Source organism: Phasianus colchicus, chromosome 2 (assembly GCF_987193195.1).
Source record: "Phasianus colchicus chromosome 2, bPhaCol1.hap1.1, whole genome shotgun sequence".
Lineage (NCBI taxonomy): Eukaryota > Metazoa > Chordata > Aves > Galliformes > Phasianidae > Phasianus > Phasianus colchicus.
The window spans coordinates 29578949-29601057 of NC_143437.1; the positions used below are offsets into that span (position 1 = coordinate 29578949).

The following is a 22109-nucleotide window of genomic DNA, read 5'->3' on the forward strand; positions in this document are numbered from 1 at the left end:
AAATAAAGCTAAAAATAATCTCATAAGATGAAAAACATCTCCTACTGTTACCTAACTTAACAATAATATAAAAAAGCTGAGAGAACAGTTAGTTCTTGTGACATATAGATCCAAAGATGACTGTAACATCAAACAACAACCAGATGCATTTTCTGTACTGGAGGAGTATGTTCTCTTTTTTCCTGATACAAGAAAAAATTGAGTAGAAGAAGAAAGAATCTGTAGATCTAGTGAATTTGTAAGGAAAATCAGAATTACTCCTCATGGCAATTATCTAGCTAGCTATGACAAAGCTCTGTAGCTTTGTTAGTTATGTGAGTTTAATTGCAATATTAAATCACGTGGGTCAAGTAGGCTAGTTTTGTAGTCTAGAGCAACTTCAGCTGTTACTGCACTCTTTCAGATAGAAGGAAACACCTACTAATTGGTATCAGAAAAAACAGGTCAGCAGCAAAGCAAATTAATTTCTACAGCCATCTCTAACAAGCAAAACAAAAACAAATTCTAGCTTGGTTTGTTTATATATTTAATATATTATAAAAGCAGGTACATACGTAACATTCAATCAAAGATGAGCCAGAAGAACATCCCCATAGCCAGAACTATAAAAATGACAGGATATACAAAACTGAGTTGTATGGCAATGAACAGGTCATTTCTCAATTATTTCCAGAGCGTGCATAGGAAAGCTGACCTTTCTGACTCCCGTGACAAGCCCAAGCAAAACACAAAACCTGAAGTAGTTTGAAGCTGGTAGAAATCTTTCACATGTTGCCAGAGAAAAGGCTATTTAACAAAGAAAAAGAAAAGATGTGCTTGTTTATCCACTTTTGATGAGGTTATGTTGAAAAAAACTGACAACTGTTGTGGTTTTTTTTTTTCATTATTACTACTCAGAAGACCAAAACAAAAAAATTATTATGTTCCTAGTACTGTAGTCTGTATTGCTTTTTACAGTCATGCCTCAATAAGCCATGAAATTTAGTCGATAAACATTCAAAAGCTGCAGCAGAAAAAAACCCCAATCTCTCACCTTTCTGCCAGAGATCTCTCATGGGAGCCTGCTGCATCTGTGTGCCAGCTGGAGTGCCCCTTATGTACAAAAAGCAAGTTCACCAAAATAACTTCATAATTGGTTGCAACTCAGTGTTTGCAGCACATGCAAACATTTAATAAAAGAAACAATGTTTTAAAGCTTTCTTTAAACTTGTCTTGCAAATCATATGTTAAACCATTTGAAATAAATTGATGAAAATGTTTAAGCTCGATATGCAACAGTTCAAATCTCGGAAGCTATACAATAACTAGAGAAAATTTACAGGCATTCAGCCCTGACAATCACATTTAGGCTTCAGAAACTCAGCACAGAATTAAGGTGTGGACAGTGACTGTCACCCTTTCCGTGCTGAAATCCCAACGTATTTTGTGACATTTACAGCAATACCTCAGGTCTTTGTGTATCTTCTTACAAAGTCTTCACTGCAGAAATGCAGAGCATTTAACAGCTCTGAAACATCAGATATTCCTTCTGTCCTTTTTCAATTGTGATCTTTGCTAATTTGAGGAGGCCAGGAAGAGTTAAGCACATAATTAAAATAAAATAATGTCAACTGAAGCTAAGAACTACTGAAATATCAAATCTGATCCAGCTGCCAGAATTCGAGTTGTTCACGCTGACATTTCTCCTGTCACGTAACAACACAGTTAGTTTTAAACCTGCACAGTGTCAACTTCAGGTCTACCCACACAGTGACAGAAAAATAATGTGACAGCCCCTGAGAAAGCAATGAAGACTTGAAACTAAGCAAAATTATTCCATATTCAGTGTGACCTTTTCCTTACCAAAATACATAAAACCTTCCTTAACAAGCTTTTTTTTTTTTAATCCTTTTTAAAAGTGTGGGTAGTTTAAGGTGGAGCAAGGGGCAGAAAGAAGCAGAAGGCCTTTCACAAATTCCTTCTTCCTCTGTTAGAAATAAACAACTCTCCCTCCCAATGAAAAAGGAAACCACTGCCAAAGCAGCCAGTTGATATGGTGACTAACACTAAAGTAACTTCTGCCTTGACTTCCTAAATGAAAAGAGCCAAAGTAAAAGATAAGAATACATTAAAGAGAACTTCAACACGCAGAAACTTATTTGCATGTAAAAATGCAGAGGAACAACAATTAGACTGATTTAACAATCTGCTAAGAAACAGATCATTAAAATCCAAGGAAATCTAGACTTAGTAAAGCAGTACTAGCATCAATACATTCCTTATCTGCAAAAACTCATTTCAAAAAACTTACTGCCACTGACAATATAATAGACAGAAAAATTTGAGATGGAAAAAGGCAACTGGAGTAGTATACATGGAAAATAAAACAAACAAAATCATCCTAGAAGTCTTTCCCCCTAAAGCTCCTAATTTCCCTAAAAGCATTTAAAAATCAATCATACAAACCATGATATGCAATACTTCATAAAACCAAAACATAAGTGAGGGGGGGAAAAACATCCTGAAACTTGCACCACCATCTCTTGGCATAAATTCTTAATGCATTTTTGTGGACCGCAACTGTAATACTGAGAACTGCCTTCCATGTACAAGATTCATCAGCAAAGCTGCCATTGCTCAGAACTGAGGGCTTGGGAAACTCTAACCTGGGCATGTATATGAGAAGCTCAGTAATTGTCACACTGAAGTGCAAAATTCAGTGCAAGGAACATTTCCTCTCCATCACTCACTGAGTGTTTAAAAAGGAAATGACTACGAGAAATAACAAATAAAAAAAACCCTACAGTCTTTCCAATACAGAATATAAATCTTACCATATGAGCTTTCTATGGTTCTCTTTAGTTGTCATAACATGAGTGGAATTTCTTAACTGCCTAAACGACCTGCTACAATTTTGTCCAAACTCTTTACTGTGGGGACTGAACTGCTATAGCAAATGCCTGGATGTGAGATTCTTCTCAGAAGCATGACAGGGAGGAGAGAGAAACGGGGTACATCATGAAAATCTTTCCTGAGCACTCTCATCTTTCCATTCTCTGATGGGGATTACCTTAATAACCCAATATATTGATTTCTGGTGCATTACTGCAATTCTGTTCTGAACAGAACACAGCTGTACATCATCACTCAGCGCTGCAAAGTATCAGTCTTTAAAGGACACAGCTACAATGAGAGCAGTGTGTGCCTTACAGAACTTGTTGAAAAATAAATATTGCACAGAAAAGGATGCCCTTAAATTAAAATCAAGAAGACATTTAAAGTTTTTGCATTCTTCATTACAGGAAAGCCTCTTCCACTCTGAGACCATTACCCATCAGAAAAGCTCCATCTGTGCATAATTATTTCTGATAAATGGTATTAAGCTTCATTAAAGAGGTAGTGAAGATGTGAGAAGACAGAAAGAGCTCCAGCTCTAAATAAATCTCTCCACTGTATTTCACTTAAAATCACCCCAGCAGGAAGTCATAAAGAATTTTTTATAGGTAATATTTTCAAATGCTCTGCAGGCCATACTGCCTAATATCCATCACCTTGAGTGTATGTTCACAAGCACACAGCGATCCAGGGTGAAGGACATGATTTAATTTTCCTCCCTTCTTTCCCTCTCTGTAATCACCTTCCCACATACCCCCAAGTGCTTCTCAGCCACAAGAGAAACACTTTAACACAATTTAATTCGTCACTGAACACAATTCATGAAACCTGACCCAATAAGCACCAGAAAAGCACCCTGTAATGCCAGATAGTAGATCTCTGCTAATAAGCCACCAGAGGTGCTGAATCCCACTGCCCTGCGAATGCCCAAATGTGATGCTACAGCACAACATTTCACTGGAAGGGTGTTTTAAAGCTTTGTTTTTTATTTGTACATGATACTACAGGTTTCCCCTGGACAAATGCTGGACAGAAGGAAGAGATGGGTGTTCTGCAGCAACTGTGTGTGTGAAGGAGCAACAAGTTACACAGCAAGTTTACCCTTATTACTGATATCACAAGTTCAAGTTTAAAGAATAGGAAGTACCTATTAATTCTTGCTGTATTTCTGAAAATATTCCCATATATAGGTAGAAAAGTTAATTTTAAATTAAGCATTTTATTTTAGTCTAATAAGCTACTACAATCCCACAACAGCAATTACTGCTTTGTCCATAGCCGTTCTGAATAAATAAGAAGAACTTAAATGCAAAATCTAACTACCCGTAAAAAGAATAAAATACTTTTGAAACTCAGTAAAAATAATCCTACGCAAACATTGAATACAACTGAAAGCAATCGTGCCATATCAAAGATCTCTCAATCCTTGTGCTTTTTTGGTATTCTTATTTTCAGCAGAAAAATAAGTGCTGCTCTAGGAGATTCTCCACCTGAATAAGTGAGTTTTTCTTGCTACATGTACATCAGTCTACTACACAAGACACATAGGTGAACATAGCTCAAGAGGGATTCTCTCTACAGAGAGAACCTTCTAAAATAAAGCTATGGTTTGAGCAACATGAAACTATAAATTATTCATTTAAGGTTAACTTAAAGAATGCAGATTTTTAAACTCAATATACAGACAGTGTGAACTTGTAAAGAGGCTTAGAGTGAAGCTCTATATCACAACACACTTCTACTAATTTTAAATTCTTTAGCCTAGCTTAAGGAAAAAAAATTGCCTGATATTTCAAGAGAGAGTATGAAATAAAGAGGCAGGTTACCATGTGAAGCTTAGTTTATCCAAGTGACCTAGCAGGAATTCAAACAAACACGCATTACAGACAATACTACGTGCAACTGTAATGATTAAAAATCAAATAAGAATATATATTAACTTACTATCAACCTGAGAAAAATTCTCAAAATAAAAGTGCCTCAAGATTTATATAATTAAATTATTTAAATAATAAAATTAAATGATTAAATTGCATGCTGCATTTCAGCCAGCTATAAAGTTAACCAGAAACTCCTGTGACCCCTTTTCCTTTGCTCTTTGGTTAAAATCATCAATTTGCATTTCCTGGGTAACTTCTAATGATTACCATCAAAAAGCATTGCCTTTCCTTCCAAAAAGAAGTCAGTAGAACATAACATTGCAAATGAAGAGAAACATATTTGTTTCCTTTGCTCTCACTTAGGACTTGTGCACTTACATTCCTCTTTGCTCGGTGAAGTTACATTCAGTTCTGTCAAAAGTTGCTGGTTGGAGTTAGCGGCCTGCGTGGTTAGAGAGGTATTGCTGTTGTCACTGTTTGTTTCTCCAGAGAACAAATCTGACTGGCTGTTGCTTGTGCTGGGAGTTGAGTCATCATCTGGCTGCTTCTTCTGGAAATCTATCAAAATCAAGGTTCCATATGTCATCTCATTTGTTTAATTTAATACATTTTACTCAAATACCAGAATAACGAAAATCACCCCAAATACTGGCAAAGGTATCACCATTCTGACTGTTCCTAATCTCAAACACCACAAACATTGCAAAGTCTGGTTTTTTTTTGTTAAATTGTGCACCAGGTTATCTGAAATTGAAAATTCTTTGTTAATGTTTATAGCTTCCATTAAAATAAGTAAAGATTTCTTAGTGTGGGAAAAGCCATAATTTTTAATTTTTCAGTTCGTCATATTTGCCTTTAGTACTAAATGCAGTTATTTATGAAAAGCAGCTCCCTCCCCCATACTTCTTAACTTCAAGCTAGAACCTAAAATGAAATAATACTTCACACTCCAGTTAAGCAATGGAATACATTATTATCAGTACATTATGACTTAATGAAAGAGAAAGAACAGAGTACTATTGCACAAAATTAGATCTCAAAATAGTGTAGGAGTGGGTTCACGAAAACATAGCAATCCATACCAACTACAGCACAAACTCCTTCCCAGGTTCCCACTCAAGCCACAGCTTCTTCACAAAGGGAATTCCTTCTATTTTCATCCAACTTACCCATGTGTTGCCTCTCTGCGCTTAAGTCCTCCAGGGCTACCTGTGCTATGCTCCTCCTTTTGTGCCTACACTGTCTTACATTCTTTTCTCATGCCTGGGCTGAACTGAATCTAGAAATCTTTAAGCAATCCTATCCCCTTCTCTTTTCTCATTCTGTACCTCCCAAGACATAGCCTGCTCAATGGTTAAAAAAAAAACACACACAAACAAACAAACAAAAACAACAGATGAGTACTTTGCAACAATTAAGCCAGGCACATCCAACCCATGGCCCAGCACAACCTGCAATGTGGCCACCTCTGCCCCACACCATCATGGCACCCGGCCCCATCGCTCAACAACAGCTGAAACACTGGTGCCCTATTAACACTGTCTGCATTGTAACCAAAAAAAGCAGAGGGCTCAGTGCAGAGCTAGCACAAGTTAGGGCAAATAATTTCACGCATTTTGATACATTGGCTAAACACAATCCTGCGAGCAGAGAAAAATACAAAGCCATGCTTTCCGTTCTGATAAAGAAATTTGAGAATACTTTCAAGATTGCAAAAAAAATCATCAATTTCTTTGCACATCAGTGATTCTATTCAGTTGGCCATAAATAAACTATCATTCAACTCAAAAATCTGATTGTGTCTGTCTCTTTATCAGATTTTTAAGCCCAGAGAAAAATATCCCTTGCTTCACTATCACACCTTATTCACATCACTGATTTTTTGGCAGTATGTATATTTGTAAACAACTATTTTCAAGGATGAAGTGCAGAAACAGTACGCTTACAGCACAAATCTCAGAGGAACATCTTGAGACTTCACTTAGAATTGCAGCTACTGCCATCAAACCGGCCTGGTGCGGCCCAAGTAAGCCCAAAGGTTGGACAGCCACAATCTAAGCTAATGCATGTTCTGCAGCATTGTTTATTATCTATTTGTAAATAAGACTTTTCTGGGCTAGGAGAAGGAATATATTTATACCAGTTTCCAGACACTGATTTAGCAGTTTAAAACGCATTTCAAATGTGCCAGCCAACACGGCTTCTTCCATCAGCCGGATCAGACAGGTAATTCTAGGAGCCCTGCGACATGGGAGACAAGACCTTTACTACAACAGTTGAACACAAGTGTTAGCAGCAGTACTTCTCCAGCTGGCTGAGGCAGCTGCCTCTCCACTTTCCAAATCCCTTCTCCTTCAGCACACGACAGAGAGAGGAGAACTAAGCTGGGGAAGGCAGATGCTGAACCAGACCACAAAATAAGATTGCCTTAGAAGACAAAAAAAAAAAAGAAGAAAAAAAGAAAAAAAAGCCAGTCAGTGCACCTACGAAGGCATCAATGCAACCAATAGTATGAGATCTGCTAGCTAGCTAGCTGAATACAATTGCCTGCTCCAGCACCAGCATTCCAAGCTGCTCACTGATCTATGACAGTTAGGTTAGACAAGGGGAGTAAATCACTATGGTACGTTAAAGCTATGTACAACATTATAGCTATGCCCCCACAGTCCAAACTCCATATCTTGGATAGGTCCCATTCTCAGGCTTACCTCACCTCCAAAACAGATTCAGGTGAAATCTTTTCAAGTGCAAAGCCCCTCTTGAGGGCTCTCCAAAACCCATGGTCTTGATAGTGGATCAGCCATAGCATTGTCTCAATTCCTACCAGCCATACCACTAATTTCAGCCTGGCATCCTCAGACACCCCCCAAGAACACCCCTCTCCCAGCCAAGTGGATTTTGGTTTGCTTAGCATCCAGTTATTCCCACAATGCAAAGCATTTCCTCCTAGTAAGGACAGCTGAGGATGAGCTGCTTTCACCTCCTGACATTCTTAAATACATTAAAAGAAAATACAACAAAACACCACCACCACCACCAAGGCAGAATGAATTCATTTTGCAAACATAATACACGTATAAATAAGTGAAGGTTGCTTGTTATGACAGAGAGAAAAACAGTGCAGTCTATAAATATTTGCAGACAATGATGCATCAGAAACACAGGTCGCCAACATGACGCATTGGGACTGGGAAGCACTGCAGTTGAACAGTCCCTAATTGCTGATTTTGGATTCAAAAGTAAATTGCCAGAAAAATTAAGCTGTAACTTCTGCTGCGGAAGCCTCAGCCAGAAGTTCAGCTTGGATAAGCACAAGCTCAAAGCCAGGGAAGAGTAGGTGGCAGCAGACAGGAATTCATCTGCGTCGACAACAGCCTGGTGGAAAGCTCTTTGGGTAACAGACCTACTCGGGCCTCACTAGTCATCAACACAGTTTCATGTAAGTTTGGCTCCTGATCATTATTAGCTTGCTTGTAAAAGTCAAGAAAGCTTTGAGTTCTTGGGATTCTGCACCAGCTATAATCCAATAGGTGCAGCAATGAGACCTGGAACCATCAGTTTAGAAGCTCCCCAGTTCTTCACACCTACACTGAGACAACAGTTCTGGCAGGAGAGCTCACAGCTGGAGACACTTTGGGAACTACTGGTCGACAAATAACAGCTGAGAAAATAAGAGAAAACTGTACAACTTGCCTATAAGGCTGACTGCAGAGGCAAAGTGTTTTATATGAGATTGCATCCAACGCAGTGCACAAAAGCAAAGCTGCACTGTGCATGTATATGAGAAATGGGAATACCTTCATTTTCAAGGAGTGGACAAAAAAAACCTTAAGCTCAATATTACACATCATGAGGAACGCACAAAATCCATCAAAAAGTGAGTGCAGAGTTACAGAACCAGCAATAGGTACTATGGAGTTTATTAAAGTTTGGTAAGCCAAAAATTCACAGGCTATTTTTTTTCCTAGATAGATGCAAATGCGTAGGTAGGACTAGCTCAGTGCCCTCCACTAAGGGCATTTACAGATGAATGCAGAACATCTTTTAAGTAAATGGCCTAAATAACAGAAGTCCTGATAGTCTTTTAAAGACAGTGCAGTAGATACCAGTGCTACAGTTGTGTCCCCTAAAGCTCTATTTTTAATAAGCACATAAACGGACTTTATATTTTTTCTGAAGCACTATTCACTTTATCAACCTGTGGATAAATTCACCAATTTAAAAGAACATAAAAGGCTGTCAAAAATCATCATGCTGTGACTGCATTTCCCAACAAGCTTCCAAGTAACATAATTTGAGTGGCAACATGGCAGCAAAATCCACCATGGCACTTAAATGCCTTTTACCTTTCCCTCTCCGGGACTTTGTATTCAGAACTAATTTTTACCCAGTCTGCAGATCAATTAAGTTTCAAAAATGTTTCAACCTGAACAGTTGGGTGGAACCCGAGGACACCTCCCAATCCTTCTTTTTAAATACTTTTTCATTGCAGGCAAGATACTTGAGGAAAACATCGAAGCTGCTGTTCTTAAATGCCTGAGACACAACAGCTGTACCATTTACATAGTGAATTATTACTAAATATTGCTGAGTTACCATAAATTACTGAAAGTTGCCTTAGTAATTTTGACAGCAATACATGACCTATTCAGAAATATAATCTATGTTACAACTTTGATTTACATTTTCAACTAATTTCTGAAATACTGCTTTACAATTTGAGGTCCAGCATTTTACTGCTGCAAATAGGTAACTTATGACATGTTGTATTAGCTGCGTTACACTTTCCTGAGTAAGAGCAGACTGCATTTGGCTTCTTTTAACCAAAAACCTCTTAGTACAGCTAACTGGCAGACCACCTTCATCTTCCTAAAAGGCAGTAAGAGTTGGCAACAATTGCAGCAGCAATTGTGCCTGAATGAAACCAGTTAAGCCTTAACTGCTTAACAAATAAAACAAAACAAAAATATGAACACAATAACAGGCAAGATCCTGGCAAGATCTGAAGGGGAGGTTTTACTCAGATTAAGATCAGAATGTAAACTCTACTGAGAGAACAATGACCTCCCGTAACAGCCTCAGTGGGAAAGAAACCAAAGCAGAACAAGAGTTGGCACGTAATTTATCATTTCCAGAAGTTTTTATTTAACCACAGACACATGCAAAACACCTTCATTAACTTGTCTTCTTTTTACTGAGGCTTTCACTATGCTAGCAAAACCAATGCCAAAATGCACAACGACTGACCAAAAATACAAGAAATTACTCAACACTCCGCTTTCCTAGTTAACAAAATGCAATGCTACGACTTTACACAGCCTTCTACTGGCACACAGGCTAGGAAGGTTTCTCCATTTGTCAAAAAGTGTTTACTCCTATTGCTGGCTTTATTAGTTACCAGGTGGAACCCACACCCAAATGCAACTTGACAATTAGCTGCTTCTCACGTGGGGGATTAGCAGTCAAAAAGAGTTCTCAGGACAACACATGAAATCAATCCAGGAAGATTTTACTCCATTGGATTGAGAAGCTGCTAGTAGCAAGCAGCAACACTGCCAGTTTTTGAGCTCTAAAATCCTACCTTGTTGTGTTTAAGGGCTGCCCCCAGCATCCCAACTCGCAGAGGCAGAAACCTCAGGCAGAGTTCTGATGCACTGGATGTTAATGGTAAGTAGCAAAACAAAAACAACGCTCTTAGCATTTGTTTGCAAACAGCACAATGACTATATGCATACACAGATATGATACAAACATTTCATGGTTTCTTTATACAGTACACTCAAATAGTTTAGATTGAAAGAAAAGGAAGAAACCAGGTATGTTCAGAGACATCTGAAGAATAAATTCCTTTGTAGAGCAATCTTTTGCCTTTTTGTAATTTTATAATAATACTGATAATGAAAACCATCTATTTATAGCTTCTGATATTAAAACCATCAATATCTGACAAAATATCTAAGATAATAATGAGTTCTTGACTTTTTCTGAAGTGTAAGGGGTCTGAAACTATACTGGGAAGAACCCTTTAGCTCCTGATAAGTAAATCTTGTAACAACAGTCAGTAGAAACTTGAGGTTCAACCAAATATGAGCCATATAAATGTATCATTAAACATTTAATTCTGAAAAAGACAAATTCGCCAGAACACTACACAAAATGACTTAATACTAAGCCTGAGCTTTTTTCCCCATTTGCATTGATGCTGTGGCATAATAATCATACAATTTATGACATTTACAAGTGGTCTTAAAACTGAGCTCTTTTCTCAGCTTATTTCAAGGATCAAAGTTACAAACACTTCTTTTTCTCTGGTCTAAAACAGATGTTGTCATCAATAAAGAATGGGTTCATTCAAATAAATGATGGATGTTGCAAGAAGTGTCAGAGTAAACAGAATGCTAAGAGGAAAAAATTAGAGTCTTTAAAGTAATTTTTGTTGACAGGCTATAATACACCTCTTTGTCACTCTCCAGCCCTACAGCTCCCATAACTTAGCAGTGTAAAATAGCAAAAATGGTGTTTGGAGAGTGTTTGCTTCTTACACTGCATTAAATGCGCAGGCTGCACATTCTTCTAACGAGAGCATCTTGTTCTTTTACAGAATATAAATTAACATGGCAGTGTTAAATTGGATGTTCAGTAGAATCACAACACTGCACACAAGAGACTTTTACCTTACTCTGACCAGAACACAGCTTCACACTTCAGAGAAAGTGCTTTTTTGAGAGTATTCTGTGAGAAGTAACACAAATATTATGACACCGGAAGCATTACAGTGAACTGATTGTTCTGAGTTATTGTATCATTCTTATTCTTCATGTGACTGCTTATACATGACAACCATGGCATATTTCTGCAAGATTTTATTTACCTTTTTTTTTCTTTTTTTTTTTTCTCATTTGAACTCTTCACTGGACTTTTCTGGTTCACAGCCTACTGCAGGCATTACAAGCCCCATTCCTTTATACCTACATTTTGCACAATAAATTAGTGTGAAATGGGTAAAACCTTTCCCTTAAGTTGAGATCTGAATGAAATCTACAGCTCTGACAACAGACTAAACTAAATTCCATGGAAGAGAAGATTTTTTTCTTTTAGGTAACAAAGATGCAGTAGCCCACTCACAGACAGAGACCCTGCCCTAAGGGGAATACACAACAGAACTGAAACAAGCATTTGTATTGCAGAAGGCAACCAAAACCACGACACACAATCAGAGCTAAGAGCTGTACAAATCTATATCTGTAAATAAATATAATGCACGCACATTCAGAAAAATATTTCTTAATAAGTACCTAATAGCAATAATATGTAATGAACTGAGAAATAGTCTGGAGATAAGAAATAGCTTGTGTAAAAATACACGAATGATCAGCAAAGCTCATCGCTCTCACAATCAAACACGAAGTACAGTGAGAGCTCACAAACTATCAAAACTACTGAAAAGATTATATTCTCTGCAACTGAACTTCAGAGTTGTGAGCACCTTTAAAAAGAGCAACACATTATTAAGAGGAGTTTCAGAAAATGTGATTTGCATGTTACAGAATCTGGGCTTTTCATATACACCTCATTTTCTTTTTCAATAAGCAGAAATTCAATAAGAGAAAGGGTAAAATAAATGGAAAAAAAAAAAAGCGATGATTCTACAAAGGCAGGAAGCAGACAGATCACAGCAGCAATTGCCTGTATTTATCATTCAGAAACCTGAATCAGGTTACATACAACCTTCGTACTGAAGAGCTGTTAGGATACTTAACACGATCTATTTCCAATTATTTGTTTTTTAATTAAACCTGATAGACATTGTGTTTTCACTTAAGTCCCACCTCAAAAGAGGTGAACCACTGCTTAAAGGTGACACCACAGAGGAGGCCATCCTTCTCCCTTCAGAAGGACTCCCTACCACACTTACGTAGGAAGTCTGGATTTGATCACCAAACTTTGCCTGTTATCTAGCAAGAAAATTCAAAAGGAATTAATAAACAAAGACCAGTAAGACAACAAGCATAACATTATTATAAGTGATCTACAATTCAGAATCCAAGTTGTTAATGAATACATGTGCTTACATCTTTTAAGAGAAACGCAGTTTTGTATTGGAGTAGCAGAATGTACAGCAACTCAACCAGGCTCACAACACCTTCCAGGACATTATGGAAAAACCCACCATTTCCACAGCAGATGACCTCGCTATCCCCAAAATAGCTGTGAAATACAGAACTGATGAAAAAGGAATTTCATTACCATCTTTCCTCTGGGTGCAGCTTCTCTACAGAACACACACTCCTTGCTCTGTCTGACCTAACAGTTTGCCTACTGGAGCTACTTCAGTGCTGGACAGTAACAAAGTCATTGAAACACCCACAAAACCCTTGTGTCACATTCCCTACTGTTACTTTAAGTAGCATGCTTACCTTACTTCATATAAAATTTCATTATTTCATAAAACTTGCCAATAATAAAGAACAAATATTATTGCCTACCATTACAAGATCCAAAGTACTGAAGCTATAAGAGAGTAAAGGATTATTTTAACAATCCTCTCTTAGGTTTCCTATTACAGAATCCCTCACATCTGTGGTTAGCATTTGTACTCTAATCCAGTACAGAGCACGGACAGTGAGAAAGTACTAAATAAAGACAGCACTGCATTGCAAAAAGTGTAGCTAATGGAGGGCAGCTATGTAGCACCTGCACCTGACAGTGTAACCAGGAGATTAAGAAAATTTATTACCTGATTAATTGAAACTGCATGGATTCTCGAGCTTGTGTCAAAGGATATCTGTACTAACTCAACCCACAGTGAAAGTATGAGCTTTAAATAGACTGTGGAAACATAAAGCAACCACTCCTCGATCATGACCATGAGAAATACTTTATTTTTCAATGATAGTAGAGAGCATGCATTAATCTGGATGAACATCTACCAAAACTGACTGCCCAGAGGGCAGCCTGCCATGGAGCCCTGCGCACTGCCACTGCAAAAACTGGCAATGATGGCACACTGAGCACCTCTTGGGAGAAACAGCGTGAGAAAGCCTGGTACCCTGCAGCCAGGACAACTAAATAGATATCAAGTTACTGATTGACCCTGTAAAACTGCATGGATGCAGTTATTTGAGGGATCCATGTGCTGCTTAAGGAGGACGAGCATTTAATGCGATCTGAGGGTAATACAACATTGGGGATTAAATATAAGAGTCTGAAAAAAGGTACCTGGGGAAAACATCTAAGAAGCTCAGATCTGCAGAACTTATTCCCAAAGCAGACTTGGAAAATCTGCAACATGAACATTTAACAACAGACAAAACAGAATTCTAGAAAAGACATGCAAGTTTTGAACTGCCTAAGAGAACATAAGTAACACAACAGTGCAGCTCTGCAATTGCCCTGAACTTCTGCATCTTTATCACTTGAATTTTTAGCAGTAGAACCTCTTCTTGAAATTGATCAAATTAGTAAGAAATGTTTCACTTCAAATTAAATTCAGATTGATGGTACAATAAAATCTATGAGGCTCATATAGAGGGAGAAATGTTCTCTTTGATTAGAATCTGATAAGTAAACCCATAAAACAAGTAAACTAATGAAGTGAACTTCTTGAGGCATTTTTATTATAAATGAGAGATCTTGAAAACATGACTGTTAACTGATAGAAATAGATTTTAATTCCCATTCACATTTATTTTGGACACTTCATTTACAAGACATGTAGAAATTAATATTCTTTTAATAAAAGAAATGTTTCAATTAGCTTCTCTTGTACTGGAGCTATCTCTGTAACACATTTTATTGTGCCCTTTCCAACACCTAGAGAGAGCCCTCCAATTTCAAAACACGTCTATTATTTTTTAATTAATTCGTTTAGTCCACATTATGTGGTTCCAATCAAACTGTGTATGTGTCTCATTTTCTGTCAATAACAGTCACTTGTACAGCTGAAACATTCTCAAGAATTCACCTACAAGTTGCCAAGATTTTCACCAGGGATGAAAGGCTTTTTACAGCAAATTAAATCTTTCTAGCACAAACCTATGGTCCGTCCCTCATAAGTCCCCTTTTCCCTCATCTCTGCTTAAGGCATCTTAAAAACTACCATCAACAAAACTCTCAAAACAATCCTAAGAATTACTCATTTCTTGGATGCTTTTCCCCAGTAATTGCTGGGAAACTGTTCTGGAAAAGCTCTTCCCAGAACAACAAGAACAGGGGCTCTCACTCCCTTGTCTCATTTCCATCCCACTAACTCATCCACATCCTGAGCAGCGCAGAGCTGAAGGCTTCAAAATGCCATCACAGTCACTACATGATGGAAAATCAGGCAGACCTCATCTTATATTTTACAACCCTTTCTCTCTCTCCCCCTTTTTGAAACATCCATCTGAGAAAATGATTTAATATTTTATCACTATTTAGGTTTAACCACCAAACCTGTAAATTGCAAGGTAAAGCATCAGGAGTTTCTTTTTACTCTTACAAATCTCAGTAGAATCTGACGCTTCTCATTGCAATAAATACGTGTCTTTCACAAACAGCAGTGGAGAACAGTGCAAAAAGAGAGAAATACTTGAGAAGTGACAGCCTTCAGCGTGGCAGCATAAACCTTGTTAGGGTTGGAGCCCACATGAGCAGCCTGTGACGCAATACTCTATTGTTTAAAACCATAGGTGTTTAACCACAACCTGAGAAAGCTCTGCATTTTTAATGCTTCCCAAAGCAGTTTGGAAGCTTAAAGAAGTAGCTGGAGCCTCCCCACTCATAGAAGGGACCTTTATGATCATGTAGTTCCAACCCCCTGCTACCGGCAGGGACACCACCCTCTAGACCAGGCTGCTCACAGCCCCATCCTGCCTGGCCTTGAGAACATCTCCAGGGAGGGGGCATCTACAACTCCTCTGGGCAACCTGTTTCAGTGTCTCACCAGCCTCACAGTAAAGAATTTCTTCCTAATATTTAGTCTAAATCTACCTTCTTCCGCTTTAAAGCCATTTCCCCTCATGCTGTCACAATATACCCATAGAAAAAGTCCCTCCCTAGGTTTCCTGTAGGCCCCCCGTGGGTACCCCTTCATCATCCTCTCCATCTTATCATGTAATCTTACAGAAATGCATGAGAGCAGCATTCAATCCGACAACAAAAAGAGCCAAAAGGAGACTGTTCAAGATGCAAGGAAAGGAAAAGCCATCTAGATTTACGAATCCAAAAGGTCAAACAAAGCAAACTTTCACTAGATGCACTTGCTACAACCTGCCCTGTAATCATTAAATTCTGAATGTGGAACACAGCAGCTCAGGAATACAACACCAAGTTCCCTTTGCATATTTTCACTATGTACTTGAAGTTCATGTATTTCCCTTTGCAGTCTTTCACAGAAAAATGTATGAATATGCAGATATCAGACAACTGCTTTCATAAAGTAAACACTGTTTAGGCTTTTCTGTGAGTAACAAAACACGACTGTTTTGAATTAATGAAAACAATTCTATTTATTCCTACTTATTAAAGTTGGAAAATTGGAATTAAAGAAGAATGCAGAAATGCTGTATTAAAGCACATGGCAACAGGCATTTTCATTATTAGCCGGTTAATCCCAAAGAACATAGCTGGAACACATCTCAAAATATGGAATTAGTATAAGCTGGCTGCAAAGACCAGTCATCTAATGTCTAATATCAAAAGCTTAGGAATTTTTCTCCATTTATTTTTCCTTACTAATGCTGATTATTTCAATATTTAGACACTTCCCTGGTTTCTATACATCCAAAGAAGTGCAGAAAAGGAAGATGAATGAAAAAGACTGCTGTCTTTAGTATGATATGGTCCCCCCAGTGGAAAAGATAGATAAGTACACTTATTTTTATACAGCAAATATATGTGAACTTAAAGCATCTCTTGCCACGATGAAGTCATCCTTCTAGGTCTCAGTGTCAGAGGACCATTGCTGAAACTGGCTAAAACAATCTCATCTATGACCTAATAGAGAAATAATGTGCAATGAACAAAGGATAATAAAAAAAACAAGAATAATTCTTTCACTTCCTAAATCCAGGATATGTGATTTCTGACTTTTTGTGCCTCCACTGGCGAATTACTTGACTTGAGAATTAGTCTTTTGCCAGCACTGTTTCCAGAGGCTGAGCTGCAGGAGATTATTAGACTCCAAAGTTAAAACAGAAAACAAAAGTCTACATCACAGCAGTGCTATTTAGACCTTAAACAACATTAATTAAATGCTGGTAATAATAAGATCCCGAAAATGAAAATGGATTCTGCAGCCAGTCCTCCATGTTCCAAGACTTGCTTCAAGGAGTTCAACAACTGGGACTCCTCCTCCCATAAAGGCTCCAGCTGTTTTGCTTTCTCTAGATGAGAGCCTTAGAGAAAATTTACAGGACTACACAAGTTCTTCTATTAATAACACGCAAGACAGAGAAAAATATATTTTGAGTGTTCAGCTAGGGGCAAGGGTGAAGAAAGAGCAATATTCGTTATGCTCAGGAGGAAGAACAGAAAAAAAGAATGCCAAAAGTCCTACCAAAAAAAAGGAAAGCAAGGACAAAAATGCTATTCTCACATACTCAGCTAGTTTGCTCACTTTTGGAGTGCAATACTCAAGAAAAGCAAGGAACTAAAATGTGCTTTCAAGAAGGGTTTGAAAGCATTCTTTCAAGAGTTCTTTGTTACGCCTCAACAGAGCTAGAAATAACAATTACACAGTATAGCTTCTTCAGGTGCTCAAACTGTACAGAAATGGCATATGATTGACAGATTGAACCTACACTGAGGAGCTTGTAGAGAAAATATCTAATTTTTCTGCTTTGTGGTGTTAGTAAACTAGAGGATAAACGGTTAACAGTAATGTGCTGCTCCAGTTAGGGTGGCCAGTTGTGCTTCAAGAGCAAGTAATTACAGACATTACTTTGGAAACTAATTGAGGATGAGCACGTAAAATTCAGTTCAAATAAGTAAGTATGAATAAACTAAATGATGCATACATTTTCAGGAAGAGATGAATGATTACTACAAGCTAATAACTGTTTTTTGCATGCTGTTCTGATTACCTGATTAAAGTACAAATGTCCAAGAGCCTATCTTCAGTAGGCAAGCAAGAACAGCAAAATGCAATCAATTCCAGCAGCAAGAGAATAAGTAGAAGAAAAATCTACTTAACTGACAAGCTTGGAATAAACCTGGGACAGGCAGCCCAACCTCCTGCCATTGTACTCAAAGAGTCAGAACAGTGAAAAACCTCATATGCAACCTAATACTCTTTTACAAGGCTCAACTTGGTCTTCAGGAGCAGTCTAAGAGATATCTCCCACTATGAAGTCGAAAGTGTAACACTGCACATTAAACAATGTGAAGTCTACCAGCAGAGGGAGGTGTTCTACTAGATTGCATTTTCCAAAAAACTAACTTCCCTGCACACTAATTTCAAAATTATTCAGTCATCATCAATAGGGAGCAAGCTTCCCTCTTTCTTTAAACATACTTTCAAGTGTCTCTTGTCATGCATATCCACTTCAGACTAATTACTGCTATGGCAAATTTGATTTTTGACGTAACAGAAGCAACTTCCATCTCAAGTAAACTATCAGCTGAAAACCCCACCCTTCATCCTCTCTTTCTGACCCATTATGTGAATACAAAAGAAATTCTCATCTTCCGTATGATCAGGATACATTAGAGATTTTTTCCAAAACAGAAACTACTTCAGCTTTCATCAGTGGGGAAGAAAAAATAAAGTGGCATCACCCTGCTCTCTTGCCTGATCACTTCAGCAAACCACCAAGCTTAAAATACACATAAATTAAAAAAGGGAGAGAGAGAGAGTTGCAGTAGCAATAGTAATGCCTTTCATCTTTGCTGAATTTTGCTGTAAAAATTGGTGGGAATTATTAGTACTAGTATTAGTTTTCTAGAAGACAAAGGAGTGGTGAGAACAATGCCTAATATTTAATTTGTGCGTGACTGTGAGCAGACAGACAGCTCTGGGAAAAGATTCAGAGTACAAACATTAGGAGAAAAATTGCTGCAATATTAGGTATCTAAATCACTCTCTTGAAATGCCTCTGCTGACTATACTGGGCAACTCAGTAATGCATGGGAAAAAAATTCCACAAGCATTCCACAATTCCATTCTGCAAAGGCAAGGAATAAAAACAATCCCTGTGTTTGAGAAAAGAGTTACAGGCTTCCTGCAGTTGATATTTGCAAGACTAAACAACAGTAAATGGAAGTATTTAAAAACAGAGGAGTAACAGTGTTTTCTGTTTGTTTTTTATATGTATCACTATAAAAATAGGGTGCACCAACTCCATTTTTCAGGAAAAAAACACAACTGCGTCATCTACTGCACTGGCTATTTCTAACTGAAGTCTAATTTCTTCAATGTAAGAACTTTAAGAGGTATATTTTAATGTTAAATGCTCCTGTGCTCTGATCTTGCTGAAAAGGCAGAAATGTATTTCAGAAAAAAAGGTGCTCCCTATTAAACGTGTTTTGCCTGAAAACAGCAGAAGTAAATCTAACAGGTAACACTCTGTGGATGACTTTCCACAGTCCTCCCTCATCTAAAATGCTCTAAGCTACCATTTTGACGCTGTCAAATTGTCTTCACATTGAAATCTCTTTGAGGCAAGCAACTTCAGAAGATCTTCTAAAGGATGGACCCTATTCTCATAATCACTTTAGGACCATTGTGGCAGGTGTGGTACTAAATGCATTACATATTTATGCCTATGTATGAAATAAAACATAGGCATGTTTAACAAAATAAGTCTATTTAATGCAGGCTATGTTGGAAGAAAAGCATTTTTTTTCTGTATTAGAAAAAAACACCAGAACTAATTTCTTTTTCATACTATAGGCTTCCATTATCTCTAGAAAAATTACTTCCACAAAAACAAAACGAAACAAAACAAAAAAAAACCTCAGCACTGTTTATTAAAAGAAAATTGGGAAACCACTAAATATTTTATATGTCAGCTTTAAGATTTTCTCTCTTATCGTCCAACGTTTATACAGAATTTTACAGTTAATATGGAAGATTCTCCTCATAACAGTGGCAGCTCAACTGAAAACTGGTTTAAAATGAAGATATTCCAGCTGATAGATCTGTTTTCCAAGATTTTAACTAAGAAATTAATTTTTAAACTTCTGTATTAGCCGTGCTGATATTCCACAGATATTCCACATTCAAATGTATCTGAATATGAAAATTTGAATATTAAATTTTGTTTCTAAAAGGCAAGTCTACTTCAAGTCTCCTACATCCAATTTCACAGAGACCCAAGAGTGTCCCCAGTTAATTCTTATCTTCTTCCTGCCAAATTCAACAATGACTAAGAACACATCAGCTCTACAAACAGTCTGATATGAAACCCATGCATTTAATTCCATCAGCATACTCCCTTGCTAATTAATTTGTGACCTCTGCAACACGCAGTGGGACATCTATCTACAGTCTCTTCTAGTTCCCAGCTCAGAACATAATTCAATCTGGGCTGCAATGCTGGTCTGACTTCCTGCTTATTCCTTCATTTCCAAGTTCCTCAGGCTATATTAGGACTTGTCAGCTACATCTGGGATAAACAGAGAAATTACAGAAGCCCAGCGTTCAATTACGAGATTTCTCTACTTCATACTTAATATTAGGAAGAACACTTTTTATTTTGCAGACATTTACACTCACAGCTACGCTAATGCTGTCTGGTCTGTCCTGAGGTGAATTCTGCATTATTAAATCACCACTAAATACAGTCCTGTTTGTGATGCTTCGTGCTTGAAACGACAGATTCCAATTTGCACATTTAAAAGAAGTTCTGAAAAACAAAGATAAATCAATGACTCGAAAGAGACCATGGTGACAGAGGCGGTGGATGAAATCCAAGCTTCTGTAGTATGTTCAACTGGAATATTTCAAGCTGTTTTATACTGAACTGTACACCATTTAGAGTGCAAAATGTCTCATGTAATCTATGTCTAAAGGTAAAGCTCTGTTTACTGTCGAGTTATCTTTATGGTATTTGCAAATAGACTTTGAATACTGTTAGTTACATTTTCATAACCATTTTGTAAGGGTGCCCAACTGTCTTTAGAGATAGGAAAAAGCTATGTATGAAGAAAATTAAACCACTTGTCCAATTTCATGCTGGAGAGATGCATGACGAAGTCAGGAAGCCTACATTCATTTCAAATTTGGGAAGCTTTTTTTTGTGTGTGTGTTCAAGTATTTTTAGAAGCTGTGAGAACAGTTTGCCCTGCTTTCTTACAGTCTTGCACTCTTAGCCATTACTGGATATAGGATGCTGCTCCGTCAGAGCTTTGGCTGGCCAAAAGAACAGACGTTCTTTTACTCAGCTTCATGAATTACTTAGAAATTGTTCACTTGTGCACAAGAAACAGCTTGAGGACATCAAGGAAGAATGGAGAGAGAACGGAACTGAAGAAAGAAGAGAAGAAAAAAAAATCAGCAAATAATACAGTAATCTGTGTGAAGAACTTAATGCCACATATCAATTAACATCAGTACTCTGATAGCAGCCATTTTGCTTGCAGATTGTAAGGTTTGCCACTTGCATCTTGCTAAATCACACTGACCCTTCTAATCAAAACTTATTTTCTAAGACAGTCTTCGAAAAACAAATCATCCAGTCTTCTAGAAAACAAACAGAACTTAAGAGAATACTTAAGAAGCCTGTTATTTTGCTTACAGCAGTTTTTCAGTCCTTGGCTTTTTCTGTTTGTTTTTTTTTTTTTTCCAGAAGATTCCATCATCAGGAGTGCAAAAATTATCACTCTCTTATGCTTCCTTATGAAATCTTAAGTCCCCTTCTTTTTCCATATTCCCTCAAAAAACAGCGGTTTCAGAAACAACTTTAAATGATTTAATCCATACCATGCATTCCTCAAACTTGCTTTACAAGAAAACTGCAAAATGACAGCAATTTGCAATACCATGAGAATAACTGCACGAGTCTGAAAATTCACAGCAATCCCTCATGTTGAGAACAGGGCACTACTCTGAAGGGTTTTCAGAGTGGTTTCCACATCAAAAGTAAGTAGCAGAAAAGTAATGATTTTTTAAAAAGCATTACAGTCACAAGGATTGTGCTACGAACAGACTGGTGTGTCAAATTCACTGTAACGCTAGACCCTCTGAAGCTTTTTGTTTAATTCATGCTACAGATTGAGGCAGGCACAGGTCAGCGGACAGTGGTGATTGTACGTCCCCAAATGATGGAACACCATCTTCTAGGCTGAAGATTCATGTTTATGATTTTCTGCACTGCCTACCTGCCAGACCGCTTCTGTCGGTCTGTGCAAGGTATAATACTCCTAGCTGCATGT

General features: G+C 37.6%; 2 protein-coding genes across 2 annotated transcripts in view; one reads left to right on the forward strand and one right to left on the reverse strand.

Moving 5' to 3' along the window:
* Positions 1 to 4862, forward strand: part of BTBD9 (BTB domain containing 9) — a 201731-nt gene extending 196869 nt beyond the window's left edge. Inside the window, exon 13 of the transcript XR_016464103.1 lies at positions 3882 to 4862. The gene's annotated coding sequence lies outside the window, so the exon portion shown is untranslated. The remainder of the gene's footprint in view (positions 1 to 3881) is intronic.
* The window catches only part of ZFAND3 (zinc finger AN1-type containing 3), a 131187-nt gene that overhangs the window by 37600 nt on the left and 71478 nt on the right, over positions 1 to 22109 (reverse strand). Inside the window, exon 4 of the mRNA XM_031594070.2 lies at positions 5133 to 5312. Within this exon, the coding sequence (XP_031449930.1) occupies positions 5133 to 5312 (180 nt within the window). The remainder of the gene's footprint in view (positions 1 to 5132; positions 5313 to 22109) is intronic.